At 30.7% G+C, this 25,562-nt stretch overlaps 1 protein-coding gene across 2 annotated transcripts in view; it reads left to right on the plus strand.

Annotated features, from left to right (window-relative positions):
* Nucleotides 1–25,562, plus strand: part of LOC107437416 (phosphatidylinositol 4,5-bisphosphate 3-kinase catalytic subunit alpha isoform) — a 51,800-nt gene that overhangs the window by 24,647 nt on the left and 1,591 nt on the right. For both annotated transcript variants that reach the window (XM_087158372.1, XM_087158373.1), the window contains 7 exons: nucleotides 769–937; nucleotides 3,888–3,994; nucleotides 10,791–10,912; nucleotides 12,240–12,318; nucleotides 13,945–14,115; nucleotides 19,977–20,094; nucleotides 24,880–25,031. In XM_087158372.1, coding sequence (XP_087014498.1) covers nucleotides 769–937; nucleotides 3,888–3,994; nucleotides 10,791–10,912; nucleotides 12,240–12,318; nucleotides 13,945–14,115; nucleotides 19,977–20,094; nucleotides 24,880–25,031 — 918 coding nt within the window. The remainder of the gene's footprint in view (nucleotides 1–768; nucleotides 938–3,887; nucleotides 3,995–10,790; nucleotides 10,913–12,239; nucleotides 12,319–13,944; nucleotides 14,116–19,976; nucleotides 20,095–24,879; nucleotides 25,032–25,562) is intronic.

Here is a 25,562-nt window from a genome sequence, read left to right on the forward strand (position 1 = left end):
TTTAAATATCAAAAGTAAAAAAATTTTTTTTTTTTTTAATTTACAAAATATTTCACTTATACTGTTTTTCTCAAACTATTATGGAACATTAAAAGTTATGTAAATTAAATGTTAAATAGATTATTAAAGAGTTCGGTATCTCTTTAGAGAAAACACATGATTTATCCTTTAAAGATTTTTGGAATTTATTGTGGGGTAAAATGGGTTGGGTTTAATGGAAAACTAACAGTCAGTTAGAAATGGAGTAAAGCTATCCAAATAAAATATATGCTACTTACTAAAACATTTAGTTTTTGTTACTTTTTCTTACAGAAAAATACTAATCAAAAATTTTAAGAATTTTCTTGAAATTTGAATTCACAGTTACTCGAATTGAACTCATTACGCAACAGTCTTTGCAGAAATGAGCAACTCATCAAGTGCAATACGCTGAGCACGCATTACATCGTCATTTCTGATCCTTATAAAGCAATAAATTGTTCTCTCGCTCAAATGTGGTAGAAATAGTATTATAATAGAATAGTAAACAACACGTATTGTTCGAAACCAACAAAATATTTAAAAAATAATAATAGAATACTAACTGTATATAATTGTTATAAAAAGTCAAATGTGTAAAAATGATAAGATGATAAGTGCATTTTCGATCCAAAAGTTCTTAAGCGGTCATTTGACCAGTTATGGTATGTTTAATGTTTTTTTAAAAAAAACCCTGCTTTTTGTTGATTAAATGTTGTGCTTGTTAGTAAGAAGTGGTGTTGATTGCAGATCAGAAATACACGACCCATCTGTTGCCACTCGCTTTGGCTTGATGCTTGAAGCATACTGTCGGGGCATGGGCTCTCATTTAAAGTCGATAGTGAGACAGGTGGAAGCCCTGGAGAAACTCACTAAGCTCACAGACATTTTGAAAGAGAGGAAGGACGACACACAAAAAGTATGTGACTTTTCATTGCCTATTAAGTAGCCTAAATGCGCCATCATAAAAAATGAAAAAAAAACTATAATAATTTATGTTACTAATGTAATGAAGAAATACATGCAACTAAATTGGGAAAGTTATGAGTATGTTTTATAAATACATAAATCCTAGAAAAGTAATCCATTCGAGTAAGTAACCCAAGAGGAACTATTGGATAAATTTTTATTATGTAGCTAGGCCAAATCATACGCTTTTCGTCCTATAAATTCCTGTATGTAAAATATACAAGGATAATAATACAGGGTGCATAGCGGTTTTTAATGCTGCTTATTTTCGTTTTTTAAAAGCCCTTAAAGGTGTTTTTTTCATTGGATGTTTTTAAAAAGTGCTTAATTTTCCCTTTTTCAAAACAAGATTTTTCCTTTACTATGTTGATTTTCGCTTCGAATTATGCAAGAAGACACAGTTCACATTGTTCGATTCAACGTTTTCGTAATTAATTCAACCCCATCTAGTTCGACCGTATAATCTGTGCGTAGCGTATGAAAATGCCATTTGTTTGACACCATTCAAAATTTCATGATTTTTGACAATTGTCAAAAAAAATGCCAGAAGTTTTTTTTTTTTTTTTTTTTTTAATTGACATGACGGTTAAAAGAAGATTAAACCATTGAATATCAAAAACTTTCTAAACCTTCCTAATTATGATATTTTTTAAAGTGCTTAAAATATTTTTTGAGTACATGAAAAGAGGTGCCTATTTTTTGTTGAATAATTTGGCTACGCACCCTGTAATATTATTTTAAATAATCCTCATTAATTTTATTATGAACAGGGCTCATAGAATTTGAAAAAATGTTGGTAACCAGTGAAAGTTTCTGGTAGTAAGTAAAAATACTCCCTGTTTCTAGTTTTCTGTTTAGTTTAAAATTTTGTTGAATACATTCATGCATAAAAATCAAATACGTACGTTTGGTGTGTCCAAATGAATGAAATACTTACTAAAAATGTATTAAAATAAAAAGTTGTTTTGAAAGAAATTTCAAAATAATAAAAATCTATCAGTCATTTTAAAGGATTTTGTTTTTGGAATTAAATTTGTATATTATCTGAGAATTTGTGATTATGCATAAAGAGGTCCATTGTTGCAGGTTTTTTTAACTCAAATTTCTTGATGGTTGGAACGTAACCTCCTCAAAATGTACAAATGTTTGTGGAACCTATTTTGAGAGAATGATTTTTACCATTTGAAAATTCACTCTGAAACAAGAAATGCTGTAGATACTTTGAGTCACTTTCATTGATTTCCCTTCATCAGTCAAATCTTTGATACTATTCTCTTATAATACTTTATTTTAATAAAATAAATGAAATATTTTTTAAAAAGTATGCAAACAGATCTTTTCTCTTTCATTTTAATGTGAACGAATGATTTTTGATATTTCAAATTTTTTGTCTCTTCCTTCCATGGTTTGTAAAAACCAGACCCGCCCCTGGTTTTATTGAAAAAACCTGGGGGAAATTGGGTTTTATTTGAAAAAACCTGGGGAAAATTGGGTTTTTTCATTAGTGCTCATAAACTTTAAAATTTTAATATGAAAATATTTTTATTTATTAAATAGTGTTGTATAAGAAAACTAAAATTTTATCTGACTTTTACCTTTAATAAATTTCAAGTGGAATAAATATTTTGATCTTCCATGTTTTCATAATACTATTAATAGAAAGTGAAATAAAAGTTACCTATAATTATGAAGAATATCAGTTACTTGTCCCATTTTATGAATATTTAACCTTAGAAAAAAAAGACTGCTTTTTTAGATAAATTTTAACTTTATAATTTCAAAAAACAAATTAATCTTAAATTTATAATAAAGCATAGATAAAAAGTTTTAACTTATTTTTTTAAAACCAGAAAATAAAATTTTAAATTTGTTAATTGTTGTTTAACTCATTACTTAATAGAAAAAAAAAATTCGTTTGTTTTCAGTATTTTTAAACATACATGATTAAAAGAAGCAAAATAAATTGTATTCAAATGAAATCTTAAAAATAATATTTAAAAATTCTTGAAAGTAATATTTTAATTTTTAATTGTTTTTTAATGGTGGTAAACTTTCTCCAAATAGTTAAAAATTGTCAGCAGATGAGTTAACTTAAAAAAAAGATTTTTTATTTCTTATTATTATCATACAGCAGAGTGTCTACACTTCTCTCTTAGATGGTGATACCCTTTCATGAGTTTTGTAGGTTTATCTATTTCGTAGTTTACTCCAGACCAAAGCGAAAGTTGAAAAGTGTCTTTCGATAGGTGCTGAGTGTAAAGAAAAAAGAATTGGCAGAAATTTTGTGGGAGCTTGAAATTTTATTTATTTATGTCATAATTTTCCACTATTTTTTGATGAAAACTGTTGAATAACAGTGTCAAGCATCCTTGATTTTGGAAAGTATTCAGGATCGGAAATTTTGGATGCCATAACACGTGGCAGAAATTCTGGATGATGCTTAGAAAGACAGTTTTCTGCTACTTGGTCTTGTTCATCATTTAAAAATTGTCCCCTTGTTTCGAGATCCAGTATGCATATGCTAATAAATGAGGTGGCTGAGCAGCCTGATGGAATCTTTTTACAAAATGTATATGGGGTTCTAATTCATCACATGATAGTAAGTTAATTCATATTTCAACAGCTTCTGAAATTGAAATGTTTTCTGATTGAAGCTTCAGAAACAATTGATATCTGTTTCTTCCAATTGATAGTTTATTGGTAAAGCTCAACATTATTTAATATTTTAGACATATTATTAGATTCATTTTGATGTTCAAGAGCAATCTCTTGATGTTAATGGTAATTATTAGCAAAAGTATAGAAATTTTTTTTTTTATAAAAACTAAACCAATCATAATAATTTGAAATATTATTTTTATTATGAGATGAAAATTAAAAAAAGGTCATAATATTTTCAGGAAAGGCTTAAATTTCTGTATGAGCAAGTTCAGCAGGCAGACTATCTAGAAGCTTTACAAAATTTTCCATCACCACTTAACAGCAACCATGTTCTTGGAGATCTTATGTAAGTTTGTTTTCTAATTACTATAACATTTTAATTTATGGGCCTCCAAGTACAAATTGAATATGAACAGAAATACTCAAGGCCCGGTGCAAAAACTTCTTTTGGGGACCCCCCACTGCTTCAGTAATGAAAAACCGAACTTTACAGAGGTAATTAAATTTTTCACCTCATTATACAGGGTGCGTAGCGTTTTTAAAAAGTTCTTAAAGCTGCTTATTTTCGATTTTCATTTTTTGAAAATCCTTAAAGTTGCTTTTTTCATTGGGTGTTTTTAAAAAGTGCTTAATTTTCCCTTTTTCAAAATGAGATTTTTCTTTTACTATGTTGATTTTCGCTTCGAATTATGCAAAAAGACACAGTTCAAATTGTTCTGTTCAACGTTTTCACAATTAATTCAACCCCAATCTATTTCGGCCTATTATCAGTCCGTAGCGTGTGAAAATGCCATTCGTTTTACATGATTCGAAATTTCATGATTTTTGCCAATTGTTAAAAACTATGCCGAAAGTTTTTGTTTTTGTTTTTGACATGACAGTTAAAGCAAGATAAAATCCTTAATTATCCAAAACTTTCCTACCCTGCCTAATAGTGATATATTTTTTAAAGTGCTTAAAAATATTGTTTGAGTGCATGAAAGGTGCTTAAAAGGTGTTTATTTTTGTTGAATAATTGGGCTATGCGCCCTGTTATAGATATATAACAAGAAAATCGACAAGAACCTAAAATAGCTTAAAGACCCCCCCCCCTCATCCAATGGTCAGACTGTCCATTTTATTGATTTTCTGACAATTCTGTGGCCGTCATGCCGAATGAAGTTTTCTGATTGTTAACTTTGTCACCTAGCTGTGAAAAATTCATATCCTTGCTGACATTAAAGCAAAATTCAGCTAAATTTTCGCAATGACGATGACTGGATGAAGGCAATAAGAAGCCCGTATTTTTGTAAGCGTATCGTGTGTTCAAATACAATCTTTTCATTGACTAAATGCGTCCTGTAAACATTTAACTGAATGCCAATATTCCCTCTCTCATGGATCCTGTGTTTGGGCAAGCAATATGTCCCCAAGAATTATGAGAGCCCTTGAAACAATCCAATGGAAATTTCTGTTAAATATCTTCAGATCCTACCATTCAACTTCCACAGCCGCACTCCAAGTTCTTTGTGGTATCCCCCCTCTTTATAAACAGATTGAATTGATCTCCAGCCTGGCATCTCTTACTCAACTTAAAAAGGACATAATTCATGATAATATAACATATTGTTACAATGATTTTGATACTAAGCAACCAATTCCCGCCTTTTATCCTTCAAACTACTTAAAGAATGTAATAAATCTTAAAGAAAACAATAATTTTAAACATCTAAATATGCGTAATTACTTTGCAGATGGCTCTAAAATGGAGACAGGTACAGGCTTTGTATTTTACAACATAAATTTAAAGCAAAAATAATTCCATCTTCCAAGCTGAATTACTAGCCATTCTTGAATGCATTCTACATATTAAAAAACAAAATTATTTTAACAATACTCAACAATATACTATTTGGTCAGATTCGAAATTGGCTCTTTTCTCATTGAAAAATTCTTGTACCAATAATAAACTATCGATTAAAATCCAAAGACTCTTATCTAAGACTAATATACAACTTTCATGGATTAAAGCTCATCAAAACAGACAAGGTAATGAGCAAGCAGATGCCCTGGCCAAATTATCCACAACTAATAAACAAAACTATTTCTATCCGTATCCTATTTCTTTTCTCAGGAAACAACTCAAAACTTCAATCAATAAAGGCTGGCAAATATATTGGAATAATATCGACAAAAGCCGAAGACTTAATAACATTATTCCCGAAATAAACTACTTTAAATCCATACCTACAAAGCAAGAAATATGGTTCCTTACTGGACATGGTCCCTTCCCTACATATTTCAAATTCCTAAACATAACTGACACTGATCAATGTACATGCGGCCAACTGGGCACTCCAGAGCACTATCTTACTGAATGTATTTACACTGCCTCTTGGCATACCCGTCCGCCGAATCAATCTAACCTATACAAATGGCAGAAAAACTTCCTAACTAACGAGACATTAAATACTAAACTTAAAAACACAATGCATTTTTTATCCATTAATGATAAATTAATAAAATTTTAATGTTAACCTCATTAAGTTTATGGACTGCCTACTAAAAAAAAAAATTTATCTTACATAAAAAATATCTATATTCATATATTTAAAATATTTATTTTGTCTACCATGATACATTATATTTATGTACATTTTCTTTATTCTTTTTATTTCTGTTTTTCAATTTTTATGTATATAACAAAATTCATTTTTTTATTGTTCATGTTCTTTTTACTTCATTTATTGTTTCAGTCATTGTTTTTTCTTTTAAACAAATGTGTTGCACTTCATTGTCTTCTGCAAGACTTTCAATGTTGTTAACTAAATTTTATTGTAAAAATTTTTATATGTATTATGTAATATTCAATTTTTGTGAAGCTGATAAATTCCCACTGATCAGGCTAGCTCACCGGGTTGTGGCGAGCTGGACTGGTAGCCAGACGTGGACTATGCGGGTAAGGGTTTTGCAAACCTATGTACGTGTCCACGTCTGGAGGAAAGGGAAAAAAAAAGTTTTTTTTAAGTAAATATGAAAAGTTACTATGCAAAATGTTATTTCTTAAAAACTTTTCTGTCATGAGATAATTTGCTTTGGGAGATTTTTTCTTATTACTTGAAGCAAACTTCTTTGCTTTATTTTCTTTTCACATTTCGGCAAGTGGCACTGAGAGGCATCAAAAAATGTGATTCTTAAAAGCTTTCGTTAACATCAGGGATGATTGTTGTTCGGGGGTACCCCGGAATTCCGGGTTTTTCGTATTATCATTCCTGGAATAAAATCGGGAGCTTTATCTTTCAGTTTCGTCAAATATCATAAATTGAACAGGATGGGAATAGAAAGTTCGCCAAATAGTGATAAACGCTCTTTTGTAGCAACCCTTAGGCAAGGATTCTTACGGCGCTGGTCCGAGGTTAGGAGCAGTAGTGGGGGAAGGGGGTGCAAAGTGTGAGAGAGGGAAGAATTCGTTTCTTCTCCTTTTGTTTGTGTTGGGAAAGGCGTGACGCTGTTGCGGGTGTGGATTGGGGAAGGGAAATAGGTGACGCTGTTGCGGGGAGGGATTGGGTAAAGAAAATCTTTACTGCTTGGCGAATCTTTTTGGAATTAAAGGCAGAGGCTGTAGGGTTGTAGATTTTAGTTGCACTCTGTACTACTTGACAGCACAAGTTAGAATTTTCTCTGCTGAAAGATTTTCACATGCACATTTTGTGTTGTATATTCTGCATACATTTTTTAAGTCATTTCGTTAATCTCATTTTTTATGTAAGCATGAAGTTTTTAACAGAAAAAGATGTGATTTGCGATCTGGAAAAAGACTACAGGAATAGATTTCGTTTTGAATGGTTAATTAAAAAAGACAACTTGGAAGAAGAAATCAACGTTTGGTGCCGCAAGATTGATACTCCAGGTACATGTTTCTGTATTGCGTGCAATACATCAATCAAATATCTCAATGAGGGATTTAAATCCTTGATGAATCATTCTGGAACAGTTGTTCATAAGAAATGTCGTCAATCTGTTAAGAATTCCCAGATTTTAAATCCACTTTATGCCGGATCAGAAAATCTTAACTCATACTGATGAATCACGTACTGTCGATTTGGTCACGCAAAAATCTGGGGCTGAAGCACTAGTTCTGTCATTTTTGGCTGAACATTCAATTCCTTTTTCTTTAGCTCCACAAATTGTGGAGTTAACTAAAACATTATCACGTGATACCATGGCCTTAAATTTGTTAGACATTAGTAGAACCACAGCATCATATAAGCTAAAGTATGGACTTTCAAAAACAATAAAAGAAAATCAATATAAAGTTTTAAGGAATTCTTTTTTTCTCTCTAAACATTGATGAGAGCACTAATAGAGCTTCTGAGAGTATTTTAGCTGTACTCTGTAGATACTTTGTTGAAGACCAGCAGAAAGTGATTTTGCGACATTTAGCTTTGATTCAATTGCCTGCTTGTAATGCAGAATGCATTTATAACACTATTCTTTCAATTTTCAGAGGAAATGGCTTGCCATTTTCAAATTTGATAAGTGTATTAATGGATTTTTGTAATAAAATGGGTGTGGAAAAAAATGGTGCTGAAACTAAAATTCGATCCATCAATGCTCCACATTTGTTGGACATAGATGGAGAAACATGCCATTTCGCAAACAATTGCTCAAAACATTTTATAGGGCTATTTTTGAATCACTTAGAAATTTTATGTGACAACATATATTTTGATCTCAAGAGTGCTGATAAAAGGGAATAGTTCTACAGATGATTTGTTTAGTTCTACAGATGAAATTATTGAAACCCTTAAATAGACCTGACCACAGATGGCTCTATATGCTTCAAGTGTGCTTGAACTTTTGCAATATTTATGGCATGCTCTTATAATATTTTATTTTTAATGGGCTGGATTGGACAAAAAATTGTATGAAAATGTTGAAGTTTTTTCCAATGAAGAAATTAAAAGTCTCCAGAATATTCAAGGTAAACTGGTGGATCTCACTGATGATGGATTATTCAAAGACTTTTTGTTGAGCAGAGAAAGACAAATTGGTGTTTATCAAGCTGTTTTGCCCCATTTTAACAAATTATTTCAATCTAATGAATGCCTTTTACATGAACTACATGTTTAATTTGACCAAGCAGTTCTTGAGCTTTTGTGTAACTTAAAAGGTTATCAAGATGTCTTAAAAATCGACCCCACGGATTCTAAAAATTATTTGCCTGATAGACTCATTTTCTCTGGAATGTATGCTGCAGATAGCAGTAAGAAAACAGATTCTACTATTCAGGGCTTCTTAAAAGTGTGTATCTAACTGTGCAGAAGAAGTTATCGTTGAGCAATCATTTGTTAATTAAATTTCTGCTCTCAATCCTGTTCTGAGGGGAGAGACTACAACTTTTCTGGCACTGATGAAGCTGACAGAATTTTTGCTAATTGTTATTTCAAAGCAAGAAACACTTAAGCTAGACTTAGAATTAAGGCAGTATCAGACTGATGATTCTTTGGCTTTTTTTTGAAAGCAAGTCTACAATAGAGTATTGGTCAAAAGTAATTAAACTTAACGAAGGTAATGTGAAAAAATATCCTGTTCTTTCAAAGGTGATTAAAGTTCTTTTAACATGTTCTATGGACCATCAGTTGAGAGTACTTTTAATTTGATGGGTGACATTATGTCGTGAAATAAAACTTCTCTTAATATTGAATCTTTAGACTCTATTCAAACAACAAAATGTTATCTTTCCTCTCTTAATGCCAGTACTTGTGAAGTATTTGGTTCAAAAGATCCTGCACATGAGCCAATAAACCATGCATTTGCTCATAATTTAATTTACAGTTGGTCGAATTATCAGCAGTCTCTTTCAAAAAATGTTCCTAATGCTACTATTCGTGTATCTGAGAGCCATGTTGATTCTCCACCTCTCTGCACTGCTAAATCTTCTCCAGTTCAAAATAAAAAGCGCTCTCAAAAAGAAGACAGAAAACGGAAATTGGCTCTTGACTCTCAGAAAGAAAACAATAAGGCTAAACAAACTTAATCTTTCTTTAAGAAATAGATATCAATTTAGAAATTTGATGTTTTATGGTATAGAATACCCTGTCAATTATTTTGAAATATTGTTGAATTAATTTTGCAATTTTAATATCTGTATGGAATTATTTATAATTCCATATTATTAACTCTATGTGTTAACTGATATACATTATATGTATTAACTGATTCAACTTAATTTGTTTATTGTTTTTTATTTTGAATAAAATATTTAGTTTTTGCATTAAATTAATTTTAAAATTTAAATTATCTGTCAGTTTGATTGCACAATATAAGTACTCCATTTAATGAAATGTATGTTTTTTTTTTTTTTTGCTTCCGACCGATTAAAAATGTGATAAAAACAATGTACCGACAAATTCTGCTGAGCCCGAGTTTTCTCGGGATGATAAATATATGTGGATAATCAGGGAAGCAGTCAAACAAATGGTATGATATAATCAGAGCTAGAATGTTAATGACCTGAAAGTTCTTAAAATGCAAAAAAGACCCTAAAAGCCATAAATAATGACCTTAAAATGATCTTTTCTTAAAATTTGAAATATTAGAATTTTTATATATAGGAAAAGAAACTTATAAATTGTAGGCTGTATTTATAAATTAAGTAAACAAATACACTTAATAATTAAAATAAATGAATAATTCCTAAATAAAATAAATACCTGATAAATATAAATGGGAATTTATTAATTTTTTGTTTTTTGGCCATGTTTAAAAAGTTATATATTCAAGAATACTGGAATTGCATTGTATTATCAAATGTCTTTTGATATTCTTCAAATTGAATGATTACCTTTCATGGAAAAGCATCTTGAAAAACATTAAAATAAGATTCATTGTAAAACATAAACTATAAATTGATGTAAAATTTTTAAAAAAAAATCAATTCATGAACGAAATGTTCTTAAAATTAAAGTTATCAGTCGAAATTCATTTAAGAAAAATGTAGAAAAAAAATCTAAAAACTGGAAAGATGACAAAAATAAACTATAAGGATGATACGAAAAAAAAAAAACATAGGGGAAGGAAAGACATTATTAACATGTTTATGGATATAGTTAAGAATTATATTTTTTCCTTTTCATACAACAATGCTGTTATTTTTCTAGTGTTGAAGATTGTAAAATCTTGGATTCTGCAAAGCGTCCACTATGGTTAGCATGGTTAAATCCTGATCCAATGGCTGAATGTATGTTTAAAAATTACTCCATTATCTTCAAAAACGGAGATGGTAAGAATACTCAGTTTATGATTCAATAAATCAGCAATTCAAGTTTTTTTAATTTTATTTTTTATAATTTTTTATAACTTTGATTATTTACTTTAGTTATTATTTAGTATTTACAAAGTTGTTTTTTTTTTTTCCTGGAGTGGTACACATCTTTATCATCAACTCTTCAGAAAGAAAGGAAACAAAACTCAACATTATTGGCTTGGAAAATTTGAGAAAGAAAAAGTAAACTTTTTCATTGTTATTTTAATAGCTTAGTAAAATAACAATGAAAAAGTTTACTTTTTATAGTAATAGCTTTAGTAAAAGATAACGACAAATTTGAAAATAAAATTTTTATTTAGTTAAATGAATTTACAATTAAAATTCAATGGAACATATTTTGATAAAATAAAAAAATTAAAATTAAATGAAGCAATATTACAGTGAACTCTCACTGCCACGATATCCAATACAATAACTCCCTCTATTACAATAATGTTCTTGACGATTATTGCATATGAATTAAAGTTATCCACCTCTCAGTAGTGCGATGTTCTCTGAGCCCCTGTAAAACGATTTTTTTCTTTAAATTTCAACCTTATTTTCTCCTTTTGTTATTTTTTTATTTCCAATGGCAGGGCATAAACAAGAAATAACACAGAAAACAAATGCAAAGACAAAACAGGTGAATAAATAAACTAAACAGAATGACCGAAGTCATTGCCCTAAAAGTTCTCTGGCTTGCCAATAAAGCGACGATTCAGCGGCGGAGGTGGGTCCTATTCATGGGCTCTGCCAAGTTGCAGAGCGGATAGTCGGGTGAATTTAGAATACCGATGCGGTGCAAGTGTTCAGCCAGACAGTCGTGGCCCGTTAGGAGTCGAAACTGTGCCACAACTTCACGGCGTGGACCATTAGGGATATTTAGGAGGTCATCTTTCCACCTCTTGGCTTTTATTCTTCCTTGTAATTTGGAAGCAAGAGTTCTTTTAAAAACTTGTTTTAGATGTAGCTTTATACTGTGGTAGGAGATCTCTGTATGTTTTAGCTGGATGTATGCTCTGTATGTTTAGCCCAGCACCCCTCTTTGCGAAGAAATCCGCCTGTTCGTTTCCATAGATACCACAGTGCCCAGGTACCCACTGGAGCACAACACGTTCATAAAATTAATTCATAAAATTAAAGCTTTAAACACGCATTTTTTTATATTTTAAAAAGATATGATTTTTTTGTTAAATATTAAATCTAAAACATCATAAAAATCTGTTTAAAACTGAATTAATTTTTTATTTTGCTTTGAGTATTATTTGTTTATTACTGTCTTTATTTAAAATATTTTATACAGATCTTCGGCAAGATATGCTAACATTGGAAGTGATACGCATTATGGACAGCATTTGGCAAAATGAGGGTTTAGATATGAGGTGAAATCATCTTTTTATTTATAAATAGGTTCTTGATAGATCAATTTTTTCTTTATAATTGTTTTGTCTTTTTTCTTTCTTATTATTTTTAAGATTTTTTCTTCTTCCTTTTTTAGTCCTTTTTTTAATCAATTTTTAATTGATATTTTAAGAGCAGTTTGCTTGTGAATTTTTTTCTTTATAAATTACTGCACAGTTTTTATTGAATATTTCTTGTATAGTTGAGGCATTCAAGAACATACATTTCTGTTCTAAAAATTAATAAACTCTCTATTCATTGGGTATTTATTACATTTTATTTTATTCATAAATGACTTATTATTTTAAATCACTACTTTACTCGTGGCAGAATCGCTGCGACACGGTCACATTGTCGCGGAACGTGACAGAGCTCCTGCGGAGAGATTTTTTACCTTTGTTTCTTAACTTTCTTATTCTTTTCTGCAGAAATTTTCGGAAGAATTTTTTTTTTTGAATTATATTTAAAACATGCCTTTCTCGTGCATTGGAGGAGAAAGAAATTCTCATGATTTTCTATTCTCATTTAAGAATAATGAAAAATGAAGGAATAATGATGTAAAAAATAAGCTTTATTTTCTGCAAAAATTTTTGAAAGATTTTTTTTTTCACCAGAATTATATTCGAAAGATGTACTTGTGATTTTTCTATTCTCATTTGAGAATAATGAAGTAAAAAAAATTTTGGTTTTATTTTTTCCATGTATATTTATTTATATTAAAAGTATCTTGCAGAAAGATAATTGTGCTCGAGAGGTTTGTCGTAGAAAGCCAGATAAAATTCTGCCACAGGACTATTTTATTTTGTTTTAAATTCATAAATACAGGTTACGATTTATAGTTGTTGTGTTTTTTTTTAAAACGATATAAAGCATGGCATTAGTAATTTAAAGGGCATTATTTTTTACAGGGTGCGTAGCGTTTGTAAAAAGTACTTAAAGGTGCTTTTTTGGGGATTTCCTTTTTAAAAGCTTTTAAAGGTGCTTTTTTCAGTTGGCGTTTTTAAAAAGTGCTTTTTTTTCCGAACAATTTTTTTCCCCTTCAGTGATATCTGGTGGATCGCATGCATTTCACGAAAAATGGGGAGTTTGCTACGTAATCATTCACGCAGACTTCATGCCGTACCCACGTTATGACTTGCGCATGCGCGCATACTTGAAACCGAAACCCGAGTACTTCAATTCGGATAGAGAATGTCAGATCCTTATGAAATCTTTTTCTTTTTAATTTATTTTAATTTTGTTCTTGTTTATTTAATTTACTTCTAACACTTTTTTGACGTAGGGGGTAAGGGTACTTTTGTTCTGAGTTCAGGGTCAAGTTGAATTCACTCGGTGATGTGGGAAAGTACTGATTGTTTCAATTTACGCCCGTTTCTTTTTGGGGTTTTTTTAACGCTAAAACTGTTTATAAAAAGTTTTTGCTTTTCAATAATATCATTGATTGAATATGAATTTTTTGAGTGCTTGAAAATTTTTGTAAAGTGCTTGAAAAGTTTTTAAAAAGTGCTTATTTTTGATTCAAAGATTTGGCTATGCACCCTGTTTTATTTTCCAGTCATGTTTAAAGGTTTTTAGAAAATGTTTAAAATGTATGTTTTGTTGTCAAGGATGATGCCTTACGCTTGCTTGGCTACTGGTAAGAGTGTGGGGATGATTGAAGTTGTGAGGAATGCAAAGACTGTGATGAACATTCAGAGGAAAGGTGGACGCATGGCGGCATTTCAGGTCGATTCAACACAACTCCACAAATACATTAAAGAAAAGAATAAAGGAGCCAAGTATGTTGTCTTTCTCCCTTCACAAATCTTAAAAATAATATTTTGTTATTCTCACATTCAGAATAAGTTTTGTATTCCTTGTCTGTTATTGAAAATGAAATTGAATTTTATTGATTTTATGTTTATAAATTAAGTACTTTAAACTATAGAAAAAAATAATTTTTATTACTGCACAGATCCTAATTATGAATTTTTTTGGAAGGTGATTAAAAATATTTTTTGAGTGCTTGAAAAGTACTTTAAAGGTGCTTATTTTTTGATTGAAAAACTGGCTATGCACCCTGTTAAAGGTGCTTATTTTAATTTACGTTTTTTAAAAGCTCTTAAAGGTGTTTTTTTTTAATCAGGGTTTGTAAAAAGTGCTTCATTTTCTATCTTTTAAAAACTGATTTTTTCTTTGCCTTATCGATGGTCGTTCTAAATTGTAACAAAACTGCATGATTTTCAAAATTTTCCTTGCAATATTTATCAGAAACTATGTTATTTTATCAAGATTATATAAAGGTTTTGAAAATTTTTCGAAATTTTATTGATTTTATGTTTATAAATTAAGAACTTTAAACTATAGAAAAAATTTTTTTTTATTACTGCACTGATCTTAATGATGATGTTTTTATTTTTGGAAAGTGATTAAAAATATTTTTTAAGTGCTTAAAAGGTGCTTATTTTTTATTAAAAGATATGGCTCCGCACCCTGTTTAAAGTGGTGTCGAGAACCAAACCATTTTCTCTTGTGCGCTCTTTTATTTGATCATTTTCTAATCAAGTTTATTTGTAGCTATAAACTCCGATGTTTATAAATTCATTTACTTTTAAACACCAAATTTATGGGCGAGTTGGGCATTGAAAAGTCTCACTCGTCTTCCCACCCTTAAACTTAATCAAATTAATTTTCAGTAATACACTGAATGAATTTCTTTTTATAAATCAATCCCAAAAATATTTTAATAATATTTTTAATAAGAAATTGCCCTATAAAGTGAAAAAATTCAGTAAAAAAAATAATAATAAGTGTCTGCATACACAATCTGTGGGGAACTAAATTACCGAAATAAACTATTTATTAAAAACTTCAAAATGAAAAACTGAATTAGAACATACTTCAAACTTCCAAAGTAGTTGGGGGGAAAAGGCTCTGCTCCTGAAACTTGCTTAAAGCCAAAGTAAACATGCTGTTGCTAAATCGCTAATCCAACTGACTGACGAGCAGGCAAAAATATTCTAGTTAGCAAGAGTTTCAGAGCGCATGCGTAACAAATCAACAAATAACAAATAAGAAAAGATTTCTCCCAAGTTATCGTTATATTATTCAACTACGGCTGAACACAATCCAAAAGTATCTGGATGCTCATAATATTTTTTTAATATGGAATGATTTTATTACATTACTAGAATGACAAAAATATTTAACTATTTAATATATTTAATTATTCTTGTCAAAAAAAAAATTCTATGCATGCACATTAAGAACATTAAAGGAAGATTAATGTAAATATGAAATGAAAGAACTGCATTCATATTAACATGCCATAACTGATCAAAAGACCACTTATTGTATTGAACTGTAAAGTGTTGAGTAATTATTATGATATTGAGTAAGATTAATAATTTTTCACCGAAAATCTAAGTTTAACTTTTCATGTTAAGCTTAGGCAACCATGTCTCATTTTTATTAAGAAAAGAAATTACATTAAAATATTTCCTACTGTCACCGTAAATGTTTGTTTTCATTATAAAGTGATAGTCGTTTCCTGTTGTTTGCTCCTCTACTAATGATGGAATCTCTCATTTTTGGGCTAAATGAGCATTTTTGGGCAAGAATCCATAACCATACACCATATGATGGGGGACAAAACCCCTACCTGAAGTAGCATGAACTTTCATGCTAATGCTCAGTAAAGAGTAACAATAGGGTGTGTAGCGCTTTTAAAAAGTGCTTAAAGGTGCTTATTTGTGATTTTCGTTTTTTAAAAGCCATTTAAGGTGCTTTTTTCCATGGGTGTTTTTAAAAAGTGCTTAGTTTTTCCTTTTCCGAAATGTGATATTTTTCTTTACCATATTGATTTAGCCACAAATTATGCAAAAAAAAAAAAAACGTCCTATTCAACGTTTTCAAGATTGTTTCAACCCCTATCTATTTCGGGGTACCGCTGGTCTGTAGTGTCTGAAAACACCATTTGTTTTACATGTTTGAAGAAATACTTGCAGGTCCCCACTTGTGTATACTGAGCTAGATTCAGGGGTAAGGATTTTTGACTCTCATGTGCAACCCTACTGCATTTTGCAAGAGATTCTCAATTTCAGACTTCATTTTCCACCCTCTGTAATAGAATCCGAAAATCTCACTTTCCGCCCTCTGTAATAGAATCCAAAAATCTCACTTTCCGTCCTCTGTAATAGAATCCAAAAATCTCACTTTCCGTCCTCTGTAATAGAATCCAAAAATCTCACTTTCCGCCCTCTGTAATAGAATCCAAAAATCTCACTTTCCGCCCTCTGTAATAGAATCCAAAAATCTCACTTTCCGCCCTCTGTAATAGAATCCAAAAATCTCTCATTTTTGCTGATTACAGGGACCAACTAAGCATGGTCGATTTTTTTTCTCTGTTAGTGATAGAAAATTTGATTTCTCTTGTTAATTTCATCGTTTGTCTACGTCACTGGAAATAAAGTCGGATAAAACCATCAATTGTCAAAAACTTGCCAATCCTGTCTAATAATATTTTTCAAAGGGCTTGAAAGGTGCTTATTTTTTGCTGAAATATTTGGCTACGCACCCTGAACAAACATACCTGGAGGATAGCAAATTGGCTGTCCACTTGGTAATGATCAAATTAATACCTCTGGTTTTGAGTGCTTCGATGATAGTTTTGACAGGGACTTTGTCAAAAGCACGTTCGATATCAATACCATCAGAGAAATCTTTTAATCTGAGAGTGTTTTCTCAAGTGTGTTGGAGAGCGCTCATATAGAGCAGAGTGATAAGCATTGCTGTGAGGAGAACTGTGGCTTATCTATGAGTACAGAGTATCTAAAATATCTGTCAATAAACTTTTCAATGGCTTTCAACAGATAAGAGGTGAGGCTGATTTTCCTTACCAGGTTTCGGGATGAAAATTACCCTGGTATTCCTCCGAGAATGAGGTATACAGTGAAACCTCCGCTAAGCGGACATTAATGGGACCAAAAAATTTGTCCGTTTATGAGAGTTGTCCGTTTACGGGAAGGGTACCCTAATAACGAAATTTAACACCGTAAATTGTTTTTAGAATATTCTCAAAAATGTAGAAACAATTAAATAATATCTACAAGGATACTGTAAATATCTACAAGAATATTTATTTAAACAATAAGAAAGATAAAAATGAATATATAAAGAAGTTTGATATAAATACATAATGCTGGATGTAGCTACAGATAAATAAATATAATTTTCCTATTAGCATAGATACTCAAGTTAGACATATGATACCAAAATAGGAGCTTACTGTCCTCTGTCTGTTTCAATTATTAGGTTCACATCCCCCTACACCTACTTATCATTTGATAGGGAACATGGTTAATATCTTATTGGAAAATAAACTTCCCATGATTCACAGAAAAAAAAGTAATGCATACCTGTAAGTCATGAGGACCTATGGAGATGATTATTCACAATTGATCAATCAAGTGTATGAATAAATGTTTCATTTATATAAACTCCTTTATCTAACACCTTTCATTTATATAACACCTCTGTTAAATACAGTCTTCAAATTGATAAGAAAATTAAAGAAATTTTCAATGGGGAAGAAGCATTGAGAAAAGTCATTTCAACTTGAGGGGTCTCATAACCTGTGTGGTCCAGATGAAAAGATCAAAAGATGCCGATATCAGAATTATTTCAGGAGAGCAGTACCATTTTCTCTTCTCCTTTCTTTACAAAGATAAGGCAAGGTGACAGGAGAAAGATTGATTTTTCGGTGGTGAAATAGCTTAACAATATTTTTAGTTATGGATTAGGCAAAAAGTTTTATTTACATGCTTTAAAAATGGTGAAAAGTTGAATTTTTTTAGCTTGCAATTTATTTAGAAAAAGTAGTGTCCGGTTTGTAGAGATTAAAAACAACGTTTCAGGACCAAAATGACTGTCCGCGTCCGCTTTGCGGAGAATGTGCGTAATGGTTTATTCATAGAAGATTCCCGGGAAATTAAAAATATGTCCGTATTGAGAGGCGTCCGTTTTGCAGGAGTGTCCATAACAGGAGGTTTCACTGCATACCCAAAGGGCTATACAGGCTCGAAGGATCCTGCGTAGAATAGCTCATATTTCAATCTCCTTCAACAGGCATGAAGTCATCCATACCGGGCGATTTATAGGTCTTATAAGATTTAATAGCCCATGCAACTTTTTCATTAGAGATCTTGGTGGCCTCCCAGTCATTCTTACTGCAACCAGTTGAGGGATTTTTGTAAAGATATTCATTCTCTACGATAGGGCCGCACCCATATTTAGTCGTGTTAGCCGCAAACATGATAATTTTTATCTAAACGTTAGTGTTCTAAGCACTCAATATTTTTATCAGTAAACTTAACATATTTTCAGAAAGTTAAATACTTTTAATTACTTGAATTTATTTAAAGCTAAAATAACTGGTACATTTTTTAAAAAAACTTTTTCTATTTTTTACAATTAATGCATCAAATATTTATATATATACATAAGTTTTGGGAGGGGGATATAAATTCTAACTAAAAAGAAGCTTACAGTATGAAAGTGCAAAAATATATGTATATATACGCATTTTATAGAGTAATATAAGTTTGAATTAAATATTTTAAGAAAAGAAAAATGTTTAAACAAAAAGCAAATGAAAAGAAATTTTTTATTGTGTTCAGAAGTTCCCACTGGCCGCACATCGACAGTTACTCTACCGGATGATATCATCCAGGGAAGTGAGCTTCAAATGACCAAATGCCTCTTCCCCTGACTCACCATGCGGATAGCATTAAGGTTGCAACTATAGTATTTCGTAACCTTTGCGCTTCGCAGAAAGTCTGCCAAGAGCGGTTATTAGAAGCTATACGATATACGATATGAAGCTATTATATATACGATTATTAGAAGCTATTAAGGTGTTTCAATGGAAACATTATTCAAAAAATTTTAGGCATAAGAATGTTCACAACATATTCTTATTAAGCAGCAAAGGTAGAAAAAAAGAAAGAAAGAAAAGATAGGTTACTGTCACTATGGAGAGTTGGGACATACAAAGAGAGGAATCTTTCTATTCAATGTCATATTTTGAGCCTATAGAATTCACTCATTTTTTATTAATTTTTGTTATACATACTTGCCAAGTCTCCTGTTTTTTAACGAAGACTCGTGTATTTTACGACTATCTCCTGTTTACCTGTATATTCTCAAATTTCTCCATAATTTGTTGAAGAAATTTAAATATATATTTTTGGCAATAAAATATCCGCTAATGAAAAAAATACTTCTCTTATTTCTTAACTGATGGTGCTATTGCCAGTACTACAGTGTGTTGAGTGTTTAGTAATTATAAGTAATCATCACAATAAACAATCGTAATTATAAAAATCTTATTTTGATTAAGATTTATATACATATTTTTTATTTCGCTAAATGTAAGTGCTTATATTATTTCCAATTTTGAATTTATCTTTTTGACTTACTTGATTATGCATGATGTATCAAAACTTTACTTGTAGCCCAAAAAATTTCGCTAGTAAAATCTCCGTTATTTTATTTCTCCAGTGTTGGCAGGTATGGTTATACCTCTCAAATGTAGTATAGTATATTTATTATTCTAATTTGATAATAACTGTTAATCAGAGAATCATTTAATTTTGAACAGGTATGAGCAAGCAATTGAAACTTTCACCCAATCGTGCGCTGGTTACTGTGTTGCTACATTTGTTTTGGGAATAGGTGATCGTAATCCAGATAACATTATGGTTAATGAACAGGGGCAGGTAAGTTTTCACTATATTGCAAACTCTCTTGAAATTTTTTTAAATTTTATTTTATTAGATATTGATATCAGAGAGAGAAAAGGCTCTTGTGATTGTTGTCCTATCACAGCATTTCTCCAAGCTTATTCTAGCGGAAAGGTACTGAGCTGGTCTATGCCAAAATCAGGGTTGTCACAGGCGACTAAAATGCGACTATTTTTGGTATGAGGTGACTATGGCAACTTTTTTTTGCCGGAAAGGGCTAAAAAAAGCAACTATTTTGAGGAGAAGGAGATAATTGGAAGACTTTTCTGTACTCATAGCGATGTTTATTTATTAATTTTTTTAAAGGCATAAATTGGGTGGAAACTCTGCACCCCACAAGATAGTTTCTGAACAAGCTGAACCTTTTTTTTTCTTTAAAAAAAAATATTGCAAATTTGGGTCTTTACTTTTTAATTTGTTCAATCCGCACCGACTCCATTGTAAGTCTATTTCATTTCTCGATCGCCTTTTCAGTGATTATTGCTACAAGATTCTGCATGATTTAAAAAATAAATAAATTCAATATTATATTGCGATGCGTAAATTTCGAATTTGAGTAATCACTTTTCATATATATATAAACATTTACGTTTATATAAAAATTATCATATTTGCCACCAGCTTGACTGAATGGATCATGGTATATGACAATTAAGTCATTAACAAAATTTTAGTCATATTTTTGATGAATTTTTGTTCTTATTTAGGCAACTATTTTGTTCTTTTTTTTCTGTGGCAACCCTGCAAAATAAATCTTGGGATTTAATGCTAGTTTTTTTTTTTAACAGTTTACTGGTCCTAATAAGATGTAGCATTACTCAAAAAAAAAAAAGACTTTTTTTTTGTACAATATCTTTTGCTAATGTCTAGGGCTGCATGTTTGTCGCGGGAAAAAATACCCGAAATTCGCTGGAAATTTTTAAAATTACGCATATTCTAAACACAAAAAAATTTACCATATAAATGATGCAAAAGACAGAAATTGTGCAAATAATAAAAAAAGCTTAAAAAATACACAACAAAAGTATTTTTATTTAATTTCAAGCAATACTAATATTTTTATTTAAATGACAGAAATTTGGTACAAAGTATTGTACATTGTCAGATTATTCTCATTTATACTACGTCTTTCATCACTTAGTACATTTTTAAACTTGGAAAACGATCTTTCTGCGTCAACACTGTTTGTAGGCACCGACAAACATCGAATTGCCAATTTTGGATATCGTTCTGTCTTTGATTTCCAAAACTCTATCAATTTTCCTTCATCAACGTGCAATTCCTTTACCGTTGCTTTGTAAGAATTAAATTCCCTTATCAACTCTTCGTCATCCTCAAACATTGAGATGTGTTCAAAAACTGAAGAATTGTCCTCTTCATTAACACTTAAATACTTATATTGACAGGGATCAAAAACTCAGCATGCTTTAAAAAAGTTTGAGACTGGCTGGCGAAATCTTTGTTTATCGCTGCTGCTTTAAAAAAAATAGCTTCTAATTTTTTCTTTACACAGTCTTAGAGCATTTTTTTGATTTTAAGTGCTCACAGCGTTTTAATTTGCTTTCCAATACTTTTGATAAATCATACATTTCGTTGTAAATAATATGGGAACTAATTCTTTGTTTCTCAAATAAAGTTAATTGATTCAAAATTAATGGAGCATATTTTTCAATTTCTTTTAAATCTGTATTCAAATTTGAATCATGAAATTCTTCACAAATTGTGCTTAAAACTGAGCTACTACTATTTTCTTTTTCCTTATCAAAAAATTCAGCGTACATATCGAAATAATTTACATGGAATAAACAAGCTTCAAACCAGCTATTCCACCTAGTTTGCACAAGAACCGGTGGTAAAGAATCTTTTTTTGCCCCTTTCCATCAAAAATGCTCGAAAGCGACCTTTACGTGAAGGGCACGCTGTGAATGCGCACTTGATATGAACTGCAAAGCTATTTACATTTTCAAACTCATTTTGCCATATTTCTCCCAAGAGATTTAAAAGATGAGCATTGCAAGTAACATGAACAGAATTTAGAAAAACAGCTTTTAAGCTTTTTCCCCATGCTTTGTTCATATAAGATGCGTTGTCAGTTACAAAAGATGTAATAGCATTAAAGCAAAGTCTGTAATTTTGGCAACACTGAATAATTGCTTCACTGACAGATTTAAAATTCACACATTCTAACGCAATACTTTTAAGATAAAATGAAAGCAAAGAAAGGTTTGAATCGTCGTTTTGTATTTCTACTGATGGAACAGCTAACACGTTTAAAATATATCTATCTTCAGAGTCTGTTGTTTCATCTGTAACAATACTAACACCAGCGGCAGATGTTAGAACATCTACAACTTGATTTTTGTGAAATTTGTGAGTCTTTGGTAGATAGTGGCTTTGTAGGTGACTGGAGCTTGGTATGACGCCTATGTCTTTGAGTGAATTTTCTAAATAACTTCAATACCGGATTATCAAGTTTATGCAAAGGAATGTTTGTTACAGCAAAAACACCAACCAACCAACCAACTTAGAAATCTTCACAGCACGATGTTGCTCTTGAAGAGTTTTTTTTTTTTCAAACAGGGAAGTAATACTTGCTTGAATTACTCTCGGTTCCCCAGCAATCTTCTTTTGGTGAATCTTACTTTTCAAGTATTTATCGCAGCTATTTTTTCTTGAGAAATCAACAGGAACATTGCATGTGCTACAAAATAACAGGTTTCTTCTAACTTCAAAAGTTCCTTTTTTGAACTGTTGACATCGCTCAAAAGCAGTTGCTGTACTCGTATGTCTCATTTTTTTTTAACTAGCAAACTTACATCAGCAGGGTTTGAAAAAAAAATAGGACTAGCTTTTAAAATATAAACTATGCTTATCCTAGAAATCGTTCTTTCTAACTCTCCTGCTATCAGACCAATAAATAAGAAAGGCTTCAAATATTCGTTTTGTGACAAAGTCACGTGTTTCTAAACACAAAGGCCTGGTTAACAAAATATCAAGGAACCCCTCCCCCTACTGTGCTGTGAAAATTCAAACATTCTTCATTTAAAATACTAGTTACAAAAGCCTTATCTCCCTCTCCTCTAAGAAACTGACCCCCTATTTAAGAAATCACAGGAAGCCGCCCAGAGGAGAAATTGTCTGGATATGTACAAAGGTAGTAGAAATTTCATTGCCCAGTGCAATAGCCTGTGTAACAATTTTTATGTCTAACGTTTGATTCATGACATTTTCCCTCTTTTGTGGTTCCAATTTCTTTTGTACTCTTACTGACTTCAGGAAGGTAATCCTATCAGTCTATCACCCTCCTTAAGTGTAGAAAGACCACCTTACATGACAAGATGGGGATTATCTCTTATCTCTGAACTATTTTCTTGTCATTTTTCTATTTATTCACTCCTCCAAATATCTAATCAATTTTACATGTTCAATTTAAGACTTCAGGAAAGTTAAAAATTCTGTTCAATGAAAATAATAAATTAAAAGTGAAAAAAAAATCAAATTTTAAGCAATTTTTGCGCAAATATATTGAGAAATTTGTGGATTTTAGAAAAAAAGAGGACAATTTCGCGCCGCGACAGACCAACAGTCCTACTAATAACTGGCCTATCTGTACATTCTATATATAGTTGTTTCATTATCTTCCACAGCAACAACAACCCGATCTGAGATAGGGCTGTTGCTGTGACAAATAGACATTAAAATTGGCAGCCTGCATTGTCTGACTAATAAATATGCAACATTCTTTTTCTGAGATACATTACGCTGAAGTTACATAAAAATGACTTTATAAATAGTGTTGTTGTATAAATTCAAAAATATATATACTCTAGATGATTAAGAAACCCTTTATTGCAAAACATTTTGGGAAGAGTAAATGTGAAAATTTTAATTATGTGATTTTTAACTCAAGTTTCTTATAGTCAACACTTGGATTCTATGTTATAGGAATATTTTCAGTACTTTAAGATATACTTATTATTTTATAACTTGTATTATACAGGCAACTCAACTCAGAAGACTCCAAGCATATTTGCTTGATTGCATTGCGTAAAGGAGGATACATCAAGGGCTTTTTATCTCTGAGAATATTTAATGTCAGTGCATTATTCTGCTGTCGCAAAGATTCAATCAAATCATTGTTTCTGAGCCAGGGATGTCTCAAATATTCTTGATCAGGGGTGATTGCGAGCCCAACTCAAAAGTCCTGAAAATTTCTTGAGTAAAATCATTAATGACGCATTTCAAAAAAGTAATGTCTTTGCAAATTAAAATCATTGATGTTTTCAAAACATGAAACTCTAAATAAATTATATACAGCATAATTTAAATTAATTATTATGTATAAGTTTACTTTTATCTCTAATCACATTTATTATTCTACCAGAAAAAATATTTACAAATGAAAGAGATGCCAAGTGTAAATTCTAGTTCAAATATTTTTAAATAAAATACACAGGAATTTTTATCAATAAATGTGATTGATGATTTCTTGAAACTTTCTGGACCTTGGATTTCCGGATAACGGTTAGCGAAAAAACCGGAAATTCTGATCTTTCCGGAGCACTATCATCTCTGCTTATTAGAAATTGAAAAATTTCAGAGGGACAACTTAATTTTTCATGTATGGTGAATGAAATATTTTAAGGCTCCCACATTTTTATAAATAATCTTTTCCGAATGGAGGCATTTGATCAATTTTAAAAGTATTATGAACTAATAAATGTCTGTTTTATAATGTAGTATTATTTATTTATTTAATAGATTTTTCATATTGATTTTGGACACTTTTTGGGACATTTCAAGAAAAAATTTGGCATCAATCGGGAAAGAGTACCCTTTGTGCTAACAGAAGATTTTCTTTATGTCATTGCAAAAGGTGCTGAAAATCCAAAGAAGAGTAAAGAGTTTCAAAGGTCTGTCTTGCAGCGAAGCAATTTACCTGTTGTGATTTTATGTTATAAGATTTATTTTGTCAATATATTCAGTATCATTTGACATGAAACTAGTGCTCACAGCCAACTTCATAATTTAAACAATTTTCACTGTAGTTGTTATATTTGGAGAGGATGTAATAAACTTTTTACTTGTAGTAGGTAACTTGGAATCTATATTTAGTACCTATTAAAAGAGCGCTAATTACCATAACACCAGTAGTACCTATTACCAAAATTATGTTCAATTAATTAACATAATGCATACAATCAATTTTAACATTTTTCTCTCATCGTATTTTCTTTACACATAAAGGTATTTTTTAGAAACAGTACTTTAAGTTATGTTCTGAAAAAAAAAATTGAGAAAAGTTAATATACTTAATTCAAGAGTATTTCAAAAAATTTAATCTGATTTACATTATTTTATTTGCATCTTTCTTTATGGAAATGCCTCATAAGCATATTTATTTGAGGCGAAGAAATGTATGTATACGTATATAATATTAGAAA

The sequence above is a fragment of the Parasteatoda tepidariorum genome, chromosome 2 (genome assembly GCF_982258835.1).
Source record: "Parasteatoda tepidariorum strain Cologne lab strain chromosome 2, Ptep-v5.0, whole genome shotgun sequence".
Classification (NCBI taxonomy): Eukaryota; Metazoa; Arthropoda; class Arachnida; order Araneae; family Theridiidae; genus Parasteatoda; species Parasteatoda tepidariorum.